Source organism: Cavia porcellus, unplaced genomic scaffold, assembly GCF_034190915.1.
Source record: "Cavia porcellus strain 051 isolate PalLab524CR breed Dunkin Hartley unplaced genomic scaffold, mCavPor4.1 scaffold_11, whole genome shotgun sequence".
NCBI classification, from domain to species: domain Eukaryota; kingdom Metazoa; phylum Chordata; class Mammalia; order Rodentia; family Caviidae; genus Cavia; species Cavia porcellus.
The window spans coordinates 66,924,186-66,937,919 of NW_026947494.1; the positions used below are offsets into that span (position 1 = coordinate 66,924,186).

The 13,734-nt window shown below is 43.6% G+C and overlaps 1 protein-coding gene across 3 annotated transcripts in view; it reads left to right on the forward strand.

Moving 5' to 3' along the window:
- Nucleotides 1–3,355: 3,355 nt before the first annotated feature.
- Nucleotides 3,356–13,734, forward strand: part of Jmy (junction mediating and regulatory protein, p53 cofactor) — a 90,459-nt gene continuing 80,080 nt past the window's right edge. For all 3 annotated transcript variants that reach the window (XR_010050588.1, XM_063258409.1, XM_063258408.1), the window contains exon 1: nt 3,356–4,407. Coding sequence is in view for 2 of the 3 variants with exons in the window: in XM_063258409.1 (XP_063114479.1) it covers nt 3,640–4,407 (768 nt within the window). In the remaining variant the exon portion in view is untranslated. The remainder of the gene's footprint in view (nt 4,408–13,734) is intronic.

The window sequence follows — 13,734 nt, forward strand, 5'->3', positions numbered from 1 at the left end:
TGGCCTTGTTTACCCCCATAGGCGTGAGCAATCTCCAGCTTCAGCTGCTCCCCACAACAAGGAAGGAAGCGCAGAGGCCAGCACTGCACACCTAGAACTTCTCAAACCTGTAGGTCAGGCTGCCAGCTCTGAGTGGGAACCAAAAATACACAGCTCTGAAGCAATCCTCGCAACTCTGCTCCTTAGGACAAAGGATCCCAACTTCTAGTGATTCCAGATGCCAGGAGCAGGAAAAGTGATGATGTGAATTTAATGATGACCCTCCTCCAAAAAAAGAATCCAGTACCAGGCCCCTGGGGTCATAGAGCAAGGCCACATTGTTGCTCATGCCTGTAATCCCAGTGCTGAGGCAGGAGGACTGAACCAACTTTGAGGCCAGCCTGGACTACAAAGCAAGCCTGTTTCCAAAAAATTTTTAAATATTTTATTCTTTTGGGTTTTTTGAGACAGAATCTTACTATGTAGTTCAAACTGGCCTTGAACTCACTAAATAGCCTCAAATTCATGATGATCTTCCTGCCTCAGCCTTTTGAGACCTGGGGATTATGGGCATGCATCACATCACTGTGGGGAACAACTCTCCTTGAAAAGAAGAGCAACTATCTCCATTTTGGATAAATTTGGCTCTATTTCCATGTACTGATATGTACAGAACTGGCTGGTCTTTGTCCCTTCAATTGGCTATAAGCAATGTAAACTGGGTTAACTGAGGAGATGATGTATAATCTTAAAGCAAAGTGACAGGTCAGTGTTACTCCAGCCAGTGACTTCTCAAATACATGGTTGAGCCAGGTGGGATGGAGAACCATGCTTTGTGCTGTCGGTTGGCACCAAGCCTCAAGAAAGAGGCTACAACTTCCCAGGGCAAAAAGGGCTGTACATCAGGACTGAAGCACTGACCCCAAATGATTAGATACTGCCTCAATTGTTATACAGACTGCTCTCTCTGCATTTCTTGCCCTCTGCATATCACAGAGGTGATCTCAGCCTCCTACTTAGCCCAACTATGGCAGTCACATATTTCCTGCCACTCTGTCACTCATCCCCCAGCCACACCCCTCATGGAGGATTAATAAAATATGGGAAGGGCTCTGCATCATAGCCTTTGTTCCAGTGAACCACCATCCTGACTGGATTTAGGACCCTTTGGCTCGACACAACTGTACATACGTCTTAGTGTCTTCATTCTCACTGTGGGTTGCACTGAAAGTAGTAGATTGGAATTGACTCACTAGAATTCCAATAACTCCTCCTTGGGATTACAACTATAAACCTTCTTGAACCGAGACAGGACAAGAAAGGGTTCTCTATACACCACTTGGTCAGTAAGATAGGGCCTTGCCAAATTGCCCAGGTTGGCCTTGAATTTATTATCTTCTTGCTTGTACCTGGCTTGTAAATGCTTTTTAATCACTCCAGTGCTCATCAGAAAGCCCTGTATGGTCTGGGTCCCGTGAACAAAATAACTTGGCCAAAATGGTCGACACAAGCCAAGGGCAGGGCCGCAGGCTGCCCAAGCATGGATTCTTGCTCACCACGACAGACCAGCCATTTTTGGCTTTTTGAAAATTCAATCAGTTGGCATATGACCGTAGTGCTAAACCTCTAATGCAGCATTATCCTTTGAGAAGACTCAGCAGTCCTGGGGACTAAAGGAAAAAGGCACAGGAAATTTTTCTTTCCTCTTGCAAGAGTTGACACTTTCCTCACAGGAGCAGCTATTTCCTTGGGTCTGGTTTGCCATCTCATCTGTGAGTCACTTAGAGAAGGTTTGCTCTGAGGATGCAAAATGAAGTCGCTTCTCCCAGAGAGCCCTTCATAGACCATGGACTGTCACTCAAAATTAAAGATATTTACTCTTTTCATGCATCACATGGTAACTGTGAGGATAACATGAGCATATTCAAGAAATTGCTATGCAATTTTAAAAAGGCCTAAGGTTTTAGTTAAAAAGTTTTATTAAAAAGTCATAAATGCTGGGCATGGTGGCACATGCCTGTAATCCCAGCACTCAGGAGGCTGAGGCAGGAGGATATGAGTTTGAGGTCAGGCTAGGCTACAAAGCAAGTTCAAGGCCAGCCTAGATATCAAGATCTTGTCTCAAAAAAATTTCCCGGATTATCAAACAATCTTCAACTGTTTTTTAAAAAACTTCAAATATAATAATTTTCAAGTCCTTTCAAAGCTAGTACAGTGTATATGGATCTTTTGTAGTTTTACTTATTCCCAGAGAGTAATTTATATTCTTAGATATCTTGTTTGACAACCAGATAAAGATCCAAAAAAGTGTAGAGTATCTCAGTAACCCAAAGAATTGTAGAGTACCTAGAAACGTTGTTTTTGTTTCTTTTCATTTCAAAGATAAGTTACTAAAATAGAGGAAATAAGAAATGTCAAAACATTTCTTTGGACAAAACACAGTGGCTAGAGTATTGGGGGAAATATTTTTGTGTGTGCAGTAATGTGCAACTTGTTGTGTAGCTAAGCATTATAATTTTAATTACATGCACATTACATATATATATATATATATAGTCACTATGCCGTTCAGGCTGGCCCTTGAGCTCACTTTGTAGTAAGGTTGGTCTCGAATTTATAATGATCCTCCTGCCTCAGCCTCCTGAGTGTTGGGATTACCGGTGTGAATCACCATGCTTGGTTCTAAAATATTTCTTATATACTTTTAGTACTTGTTTTCTGGGTTCACAGTGTGTTGAAGAGAACTACTGATAGGTAAGGTCTATCAGTAGTTTTTGTTAGAAAAACTTTTTAGCAGTTACTTTTTTTTTTTTTGGTCTCGACATAGCCCAGGCGGCCCTTTTTTTTTTTTTTTTTTTTTTGGTCTCCACGTAGCCCAGGCTGGCCTTGAATTGGCAGAGATCAGCCTCCCATGGGCCTCAGCCTCCCAGTGCTGGTAGGACCTGCAGGCTTGGCTGCTCAGACGTTGTGCACATGCAATCTGGCAGCTGTGACAACTGAACCGCAAGTCAAGCAGGCTGGGCCCGGTGCCGGTTCCCAACAGTACACAGGATGAAAATTAGGAGATACACCCGAGGAACCGAGATGGAAGAGGTAGCAGTGGCCGTGTCCTGGGATTCGGCGGCGTTTCCCTTCGCGGGGTGAGGGCGTCTCTCCGTCACTGGGTCCCCTAGCCTATTTTAGTTGGCGCTGGCAGCAGAGAGCGGCATCCCAAGGCGCCCTTTCCTCTCCCGGGACTCCAGCCGGGTGGTTAAGCCCGCCCTCGCCGTTGCGGCTGCTTCTGCGCTCCAAGATGAGCGCTAGAGGGCGGGGCTTGAGCGGCGCGCGGCGGCTGCGTCACCGCGTGCGGCACGTGCCCGTGTTTACGTCCCTCGTGGAGCGCCGACGTCAGCAGGCTATGGCAACATTGTGGCGAGGCTGAGACGCGGAGCTTAGCTGCGGCTTCTGTTGGGCAGGCAGCTCCGCGCGGGAGGGCTGCCGGGAGTGCAGCCCTGAGGCGCGGGTGGCCGCCTCGCCCCGAGAGCGCTCGGCGGGGCGCGGGCGGGCGAGCGACCTCGCGGCGCTTGCTTTGTCTTCTCCGCACCAGTCGGCGGAACGGGGAGGGGGAGCGGCCAAGATGGCTGCGGGCGCCCGGCGTGGCTGACGGGGTGGCGCGACACCATGGCCTTCGCGCTGGAGGAGACGCTCGAGGCCGACTGGGTGGCCGTGCGGCCCCATGTGTTCGACGAGCGCGAGAAGCACAAGTTCGTCTTCATCGTGGCCTGGAACGAGATCGAGGGCAAGTTCGCCATCACCTGCCACAACCGGACGGCGCAGCGGCAGCGCAGCGGTTCCCGGGAGCCGGCCCGGCCCGAGGTCTCGGCCCCCGCCACGCCAGCCCGAAGTCTGGGACCCCGCTGGAGCGCGGCCGGTGGAGGGGCGGGGAGCCCTGGCAGTAGCCCAGCGCACAGGGCCGCGGAGCCTGGAGATGCCCCGCCGGCGGCCACGGTGCGCGTGCTGAGCGCCTGCGGGGCGGCCACCGAAGAAATCGAGGTGCTGGACGCGGGCGCAGAGCCTGAGCCGCCGGGCGAGGAGTGCAGTTGGGCCGGGCTCTTCTCCTTCCAGGACCTGCGCGCCGTGCACCAGCAGCTGTGCTCTGTGAACTCGCAGCTGGAGCCCTGCTTGCCTGTGTTCCCCGAGGAGCCCTCCGGCATGTGGACCGTGCTGTTCGGGGGCGCCCCCGAGATGACCGAGCAGGAGGTGGACGCTCTGTGCCTCCAGCTACAGGTCTACCTGGGTCACGGCCTGGATACCTGCGGCTGGAAGATCCTGTCCCAGGTGCTTTTCACCGAACCCGACGACCCCGAGGAGTACTATGAGAGTCTCAGCGAGCTGCGCCAGAAGGGCTACGAGGAGGTGCTGCAGCGGGCCCGGAGGCGGATCCAGGAGGTGAGGACCAGCCGTGCCGGCACCGCTTCCGGCGCCTCTGCCTGCCGCCGGCGTCGTGGAAGTGGTTTCTGGTTGTGTCCCCGCTTTTTTGTTTTCAGTGGTTTGCTTTACATGCTCTGGGAGAACTTTTTTAAGTTTTTAGACACACCCCCAACCTATAAGATAGTCTTTGTGCAGTAAGTGCATTTTTGTTTACTATTTAGCATTGGTGAACAGATTGCACACGGCAGAACTGCCCTGGAGACATAGGCCAAATGCCGCTTTACTATTTGTCCCTAAAGGTTTTTCCACAGTAACCACTCAGATAGCAAGTGGCTGGTATCATGTTTTCTGACTCAAAAGTTTGCCTGATGAAGGGGCAAGGTTGATTATACGTGTTTATTCTGATTATTGCAGTCTGGCAACGTTGCCGTATTCTATTCATTTAGTTTTGTTGAGGGGGTACTGCTGGAGGTGGAACCCAGGGTAAGAATTGCTAGGGTTGCTAGGCAAATGCTCTGCCCCTGAGCTTCAGCTTTTAAGTGTTTTTTTGGAGACAGAGTTTTTATGTAGTTCAGGTTTAATTCACTTTAGGTGTTTTATTAGGTGGGTTCTGCTAGGAATTTCAGGCAGGCCTTGAACTCAGTGGAACCCAGGCTCCTGTCAATCCTTCTGCCTCATTAGAGTCTTGGGTACTGGGATTGCCGACCTCCACTACCTAGGGTTTTGAACTCACTTTATACCTCAGAGTGGCCTTGAATTTGCTGCAGGCTTCCTGCCTCAACCGCCCAATTTCTGGGGTTATAGGCATGCAGCCCCCAATTTTGTTCATTTGTTTGTTTTGAGCTGAGGCTGGCCTCAAACTGATGATTCTCCTGCTTCAGCCTGGAAAGTGCTGGGAGTACAGGTGTGTGTCACCATACCCAACTAAAATTTGCTTTTTGAGACAGGTTCACCCAGAGTTGAGCCCAGGCTTGCCTTGAGCTAGAGATCTTTTGTAGGTCTTCAGAAGAGATGGGGTTACAGTGTGTATTACCATACTTGGCTATACTGTAATTTAGCTTTTTTGTTTTTGAGACAAGCTCTCAAACTGTATAGTTCAGGTTGACCTTGAAAATCCTCTTTCCTCAGCCTCTTGGGATTATAGGCCTGTGTCTCTACACCTGGCAGTACCACAATACTTATATATCTTCCAGTTCTTTATTTTGGTTGGGATCCTAGAGTACCAGGGATCTGTTGTCCACCTCACCTCCCTTTTATAGTGAGGATTAAATCCAGGGCTTTCACACTGATCTACATCTCCAACCATTTTTGATTTTTGAGACAGTTTTGCCAAGTCACTAAATTGCGCCGACTGGTCTTAGATTTTCCATCCTTCTGCCTCAACCACCTGAAGTATTGGGATTACAAACATGCACCATGATTTATTTTCCCCTGGAGTCTTTCTTAAATCCTTTTTGGGGGAAAGTGACAAAATTCACATTTACTCCTTGTAGTATGTGTTTTAAAATTGACTGTTTTTTCCTTTGTTTATATTTTTGAGCTAGAGTCTTAACCACGTAGCTCAGGGTGGCCTTGAACTCCGAGTCATGCTTTACCTTTCCAGATGCTGGGATTACAAGCATTCCTCTCCATGCCTGGCTCCTTTACAGTTTACTTTTAAATTGCAGGAACAAAATTAGTGGTTCTGGGGCTGGGGATTTAGCTCAGCGGCATAAGTGCCTTCCTTGCAAGTGTGCGGCCATGAGTTTGATCCCTGGTGCTGATAAAAACGAAAAAGACAAAAAAAATTAGTGGTTCTTTTTCTTACTCAATATTTGAAAACTAGTTTTTTACACAGTAACAATATTTTTATCCATTAATGGCATGTTGGTTTTTTAATTTTAAAGATACTTTAGAAAAAATGACTGTCTCTGGTATTTACATTCAGTGGGTCAAAAATGATGTGCTAGAGTTAGAGATGTAGTTCAATCCTCACTACCCAAACATAGTAAAACTGCCAAAAAAAAAAAAAATATTAGTTTCACAGAGCTCATAGTGATACAGGGAGGGGTGTACTTTTTGTGAACATGTGCTAGAGATTGAACCCAGATCTCGCATCTGTTAGGCAAGCACTGTACCACCGAGGTATAGTCCCAGCCCTTTTAAATTTTGAGACAGGATCTCACTAAATTGCCCACACCAGCCTGGAGCTTGTGATCCACCTGTGTCAGCCTCTAGAGTAGTTAGGATTATATACAAATGTGTACCACCACACCCAGTGTGAGGGGGAGATTAAAGTTTTTATTTTTATTATTTTTTTATTTTTGATCTTTTTGAGACAGGGTCTGCTATGCGGTTCAGGCTGGGCTTGAGCCCACTTTGTAGCCCAGGCTGGTCTCGAATTTGGAATGATTCTCCTGCCTTAGCCTCCCTGAGTGCTTGGATTACAGGTGTGTACCACCATGCTTGACAAGATTACAGTTTTTAAAAAAGTAACTTTTTCTTATTAAACTTGTTTTGGCCATATTCTATTTTATTTTCTTTGAGAGAAAAAAGTTAAATTTTAATAGTATTTTGCATTTGGGAAACAACTCAAAGTTTATTATAAATGTATTAAACAGTAAATGTGTGTATATTTCTGGTTCTTCGTATAGTTGATGTGAAGAGTGTTTTGAAAATAGCTGTCAGAGACAACAGTAAATTTATTTAAGTCCCTGCCCTTGTTCATTGGTAGTAGAAATTGAACCAAAGGGTCTTCCCACTCAGTGACAGGGTCTTAATAGTGCAGACTGGCCTTGAACTCGCTGTGCTTCCCAGAATGGCCTGAAACTCACCACAATCCTATCCTCCTGCCTACCTTGGTTTGTACTGTACTGGGAGATTATATGAGAAGTTTCATGATTGTGGAGAAAGTGTGATGTGATTAGCACTGAAGTCTTCCTTGGGTAGAAAAGATGATGGACATGCATAGGGAACTGCATGTGTTTGTGTTCTCTAGCTGCATACATTTGTGGCTATCAATAGTTTGCTGTATGTGTGGGTGTGGTGGGACATTCCTGTCATCCTAGCACTGTGGAGGCTAAGGCAGGAAGATTGTGAGGCCAGCCTGGGCTACAAAGTGAGCTTAAGTCCCACTTGAACTGCATAGTGAGATCTTGTCTCAAGACAAAAAAAAATATATATAAATAAATTAAATTTTTAAAAAGCCTACACTTTTTTTACACAGATGGATGTGATACACTAGGGTCCTTGCATGTTTCTCCAGTTAGGGGTTTGAACAGAGTGCTGAGTTACATTCCCAGCCCCTGCCTATATTTTACATTTTTGTGGGGACACGAGGAGGGGTCTTTTTGAGACGGGGTTTTGCTATGCCGATCAGGCTGGCCTTGGGATGCACTTTGTGGCCCAGGCTGGCCTTGACTGCGTAGTGATTCTCCTGCCTCAGCTTCCTGATTACAGGGCATGCAACCCTATGCCCGGCTGCATTTTTAAACTTATTTTGAGACAAAGCGTACATTGCCTGGGTTGAGTTTGACTTTGGGATCCTTGTGCATCTTAAAACAGCTTGTCAATGTAGATTTATCAGATAATCAAAGACATTTTCACAGATAATACTTCTAAGAAAATTTAGTACTGTGATCACATTTTTTCCTTAATTTCTGTGGTTCTATTTGTTGGTCTTTTGTTCTACAGGATTCGTTATCTATATAGTTTCAGACCTTTTGTTTATCCCCCAAAACGGTCAGTAATTGATGAAAGAATTAACAAGAAAAAAAGAACATACAGCTAAACTGTATACATGTTAAGGTCATTGGCCTTGATAGGATCTTGAAATTCTCTTCATATCCCTGTTTCATAGCCACCTTGTTTTGTTCTGTTCTGCTGTATTCTGTTCTGTGAGACAAGCTCTCACTATGTAATTTAGGCTGGCCTTGAACTCACTGTGCAGCCTAGGCTGGCCTCAAATGTACAGCCATCTTGTCTCAGTCTCTCTCCTCAGGTGCTGGGATTATAGGTGTGAGACACAGTGTGCAGCAGCCACCCATTTTGTGAGCATTCTTCATACTGATATATAAAGACAGCAGAGTTTTTAATATAGTAAGAATTTAAAGGGTACAGGACATGTTTTATGTATTTTTATAGTGCTGGGTATTAAATCTGAGGCCTTATATGTACTCCATCAAGGGCTTTAGCACTAAACTACATTCTCAGCACAAGATGTGTACTTTTAAGGTACAGTTGTGTATAAATAAAATTTTTTATAAATTGATAAATGTATTTTTTATGAGACAGGATCTTGCTCTGTATTATAAGCTGGCCTTGAGCCTACTGTGTAGCCTAAGCTGGCGATGACCTTGCAAGGTTCCTCCTGCCTCAGCCTCCCAAGGGCTATAATTATAGGCATGTGCCACCACACCCAGCCTGAAAAAATTGTGTGTGTGTGTGTGTGTGTGTGTGTGTGTGTGTGTGTGTATAGTTTGTTTCTGTGGATCAAACTCATGACCTTATGCTTATCAGGCAAGCCCTTGAGCTGCTGAGCTAAATCTGCGGGCTCCCTCATTACATTTTTTAAAATGGATTTTACATAAAGGCATATGCATTCAGGTTCAGAACTTTGTGAATAACATAAGGAGGCACAAATTCAAAATACTCTCCTTTGGAATTATAATCTCTAAACCTAGACAAAACAGATGATTACAGTATACGTTCGAGACCAGCCTGGACTACAAATTGAGCATAAGACCAGCCTAAACTGCATTGTTGAGACCCTGTCTCAAAATATCAACAACAAAAAAAGATATAGTTTTTATCTTCAAACTACATATATGTGTATGTATGAAGTTTGCCAAGAAATGTATATACATTGAGGGAAACAAGCTTGTATAAATACTTTAATACTAAACGTATTGAAATATCATGAGGTTAATACTAGTTACCTTTGGCCTCTGTAGTTATAAGAGGTACTCAAAGTGGCCATTAACTTCAGACATTTATTAGTATGGTGGACTACTGCTTGGATAACCTTAGTCACTGAGATTGCTGCACATGCATTTTCAATTTCTCCTCTAAGGGTTTTCTTAAGTACTGAATCAATCAAATTCAGTGGTTAGGTTCAGTGTTGACCTTGCAGGGAAATTTGTATGTAATGTCACTTAAGTTACTCAGTTTTGTAAGCGTGAAACTTTAAGATAATTCTTAAGTGGAAAAATTTTTTCCTCAACTGAAATTTCAGTCTCCTCCTGTTCCATGGTCATCATCATCATCTACCCCAGAGCTCTAGTTCTATATCTCCAACTTTTCCTTGCACTTGGATGACCAGCCTTTCTCTTTTCCATCCTGCTTTCCCAGAGGATGTCTGTCTTCCATCTTCCACTGCTTCCTAGGCCTGTGGCTCCTCTGCAGTGGCTGCCTTTTGTCTGAGTCTACTGTTTTCCTGGATTTTTTTTTTTTTTTTCTTTTTTCTGGGAATATCTAACTCAGGACCTTATGCTTGCCAGCCAGGTACTGTGCCTCTGAGATTTATCCCTGGCTCCCTAGAATTTTCTTGATCCCACTCATTCCTAGAATTACTTAATTCTTCCAAATGTGGTATTGATTCTGAGACATCATTCGTTAGGATCCAGGGTTGGTTTTACAACAGATTTGTTTTGCAGTGTGCAGTAAACATTTTTGTGTGCACATTGATTTGTAAATGCATACTAATTAAGAAACATTAATTGCGAAATTAAGAGCTGGAGGGATGTGGAATAACTCATTCTTTCCCTTATTTACTCTGTATTTTTAGTCCCATCTCAGGATGGGGTCTTTGGGCTGGTTTTGCCTCTCTTGATGTCTTTGCAGTGTGGCTTTTTATACTTAGCTCCCTGACCACTTAGTGAAGCTTGGTACCCACCTCTCCAGCACAGCAACTATGCATCAGCAACAGCCTTTCCCTGACAGATCTTGTCTTGTAGAGTCCAGACAGATCATGGTTAGCCTGCTGGTCTCCTCTTTTTACTCTCTTCTTCATGGAACCCTTTTCATTGTAGCCAGACTGTTGTACCCATGATCTATATACTGTTTGTTAGACTTTTTTTTTGTACCAAGAATTGAACTCATGACCTCATGCTGTCAGCAGCCAGACAGGTGCTATGCTGCTGAGTTGTATCCCCAGCTCTCATCCATATGCTCTCATTTTTGCTCTGTTGTTCTGGGTCCCCTTTTTTAATTCTTGGATTGGGAGCATCCAAGTTGTACCCTTCTTTCCCAGCTAGATCAAGTCCAGTGGCTTTCTGATGAAAGAGCACTTCTGCCCACAGGGGGAAATTGGAAATTTCTTTTAGAAATTCAGAAGTAGACCAGGGATTTAATTTAGTGGCATAAACGCCTGCCTGGCAAGCATTAGGTCCTGAGTTTAATCCCTGGTACCAAAAAAAAAAAAAAAAAAAAAAAAACACCAGAAATCACATTTCTTTCAGAAATCAGAGAGGCTTTCTGTTAAAGCTGATATTGTTTATGACTGTAACGTTGGGTTTTCTCTTTTTATGGACTCTTCCTTTAAAATGTAAGTCTCTCAGAGACAAAGGTTGTTTTCAGACATCTCATCTCTTCCAGTGTATTCAGTATGCATTTGCTAAATGTTCTTTGATCCATTTTAAAGTTTCTGTAGATGACATTCATATACTAGAGCATGTTTATGTCTTTTTTTTTTTTTTTTTTGGTCTTTTTCGTTTTTATCAGTACCAGGGATCGAACTCATGACTGCCTGCTTGCAAGGCAGGTGCTTATGCCGCTGAGCTAAATCCCCAGCCCCTATGTTTATGTCTCTTAATGGAAGACTCATGTTTCTCAAGGAGTAAAATATAAAATTTACTACTTACCTTGAAAGTGCAGAATCCAAAAATCATTTTGGGTTGAGTCATCAGTAGTGAGGCCAGCCTGGCTGGGCAACATGGCAAGACCCTGTCTCAAAAATAAAAGGAGTTAAGAGGAGTTAGTTCAGTGGTAGAGCACCACTGGACTCAATCCCTGGTTTCACATGTGCAAAAAAGAAAGGCAAATTTCACTATATTAGAGAAACAAAGTTATAAAACTATGTAGAAAATTGTAGCATTAAGTTTATATTATAGAACTTTTAAACTGTTACTCTAAGATCTCTAAGGATAGTGCTGTGGTTTGGCTTGTGAGTTCTGTGGAAGGCCCAGGTGAATTTTTGGTGACCATGTGGTGTTGGGAGCCTTTGAGACTGTGGTCTATGGAAAGTATGTCACTGATGGTGCTCCTGACCCTTCCTGACTCTGTGAGGCCAGCAGCTCTGCCCTTTGCATCATAGTATTCTGCATTATCCTCAGCCCAGTACTGTGGAGCACCTGATCATGACATGAAACGATGAGCTGAAGTACCTTTTTCTCCTTTAACTTTATTTTTCTAAATGTTTTGTCACAGTGATGGATAGCTAACACAGTAATAACAGTTTTATAATGCCAAAGTGAAGCAATGACTCTGGCACCATCTCCTAAGGAGTAACTGGTACAGGGTCACTCAGCAGTCTTCTATTTTTAGAGAGTTCGAAAAAATATTTATTGGGGATAATAATTGCAGGTGTTTGTATGATACTGTGTAATATTTTGGTTCGCTTAAACATTGTATGTCGATCAGCTTAGAATATTTACTGATCTCAAACATTTGTCGTTTTTTATTTTTTTATGTTTCATTTGAAGGGAATAAAGCAAAACAAAAAAATGGAACAAAATAGTGACAACAATTTTTAATATCAAAACAAGACAGATGGAAATCCCTCATGGTTGCTATGTTGCATATTGTAAACAGATACTCATTACTGGCCCCAGGCCTGCAAAGTCAATCAGCCAATACAAGCATCAAATTGTTTTTGTTCCTCAGTTGCTATTATCCCAGCCTGTGTTCCTCTGAATCAGCCGGTTGCCTATGCGTGGTAGTGGTAGGTTGCTTATCTCCCAGCCAACTCTTGGGAAGAGCAGGCTGATTCCTTGGTTCTTGTCTTGACCCATGGCTGTTGCTGGCTCATGGGAAAGGCAGGCTGATTTTCTCTGTCATTTCTTTGTGACAAGGATTTTCAAAAGTTCTCTCTGCTGGCTGTTTTGAGTATGCAACCATGTTACTAACTGAAATCACTCTGTCATCTGGCTGTGACTTTGTTACTGCACTTGATCTTAGCCAAAAGGCCAAGAAGTGATGACAGTGACTTTGTTACCCCTTAAAGTGATTTCTTCCCATGCCTACCTCCTAGCTGTTATAGTCATCCAATATATACTGCTCACTGGTTCTAAGAGCTGAGCTGGAGAAAAAGATTTTTAAGTTGTTGTCATTTCCTTGAGAACATAGTGAAAATTATAAATTCTTATGCTAGAGAACTTTGTGCATTAAGAGAATTTTGTCTCAGATACTAGGTAGTTGAAATCTCCTGAATTAGGAGTCATTTCAAATTTGATTGGGATGGGGAACAAATAAAAAGGTATCAAATTCAGGGAAGCTAAAAAGAAGGAAAAGAAATTCTATTTCATGTCTTTCATGTGATTCAGTAGAGCAAAATAATTTTCAAAAGTTGTGGAAGAGGCTTTACTTATTTATTTATTTTTGAGACAGTGTCTTGCTATGTAGTACAGGCTGGCCTTGAACTCACTATGTAGTGTAGGCTGGCCTCGAACTTATGGTGATCCTTCAGCTTCAACTTCTTGAGTGCTGGAATTATAACACAAGAGATTTTTAAGCCAAAATAACCCAAATTCATAGCTTTCTCAATATAGTACATATGTTGTAATCCCAGCAGGAGGGTTACTTCAAATTTGGGGCCAGCCAGGGCTACAGGGTCAGCGTGAAATATAAAGAGAGAAAAATAAAAATAGGCCATAAATAGATAAATGGCAAAAAAGAACTCAAAACTTTACTTTGCAAATCCGTACTCCCCATCTGTCCTTTCTTTGTCCATTCTCTTGGGAGGGTCTTTGTGTTGTATGGCTTCCTCTTGAGCCCTTAGCATGGCATATTATATTTACTTACATTCAGATCCATTGGCATTCCTACTCAGTGTCTCAGTGAATCCTCCCGAATCTAGCAGATATTCTTCATTTAGATCCATCTTCGAATTATTCCAATTATTATTATTTTGTTTTCTTTGTGCCAGAGTTTTGCTATGTAGTCCAGGCTTGCCTTGCACTTGCAGTGACCCTCCTGTGTCAGCCTCCCAGGTGCTGGGGTTATAGGTGTGTGCCACCATGCCAGGCTAGCTCTTCCATGGTTAAATTCAGATTGTATTCTTTTTCCATCCCTGTGAACCTAAATAATCCAATTATCATTATATTTTCTTCTGCCTTTTTTTTTTTTTCTTGGGCGGTGCAGGGCCTGGTA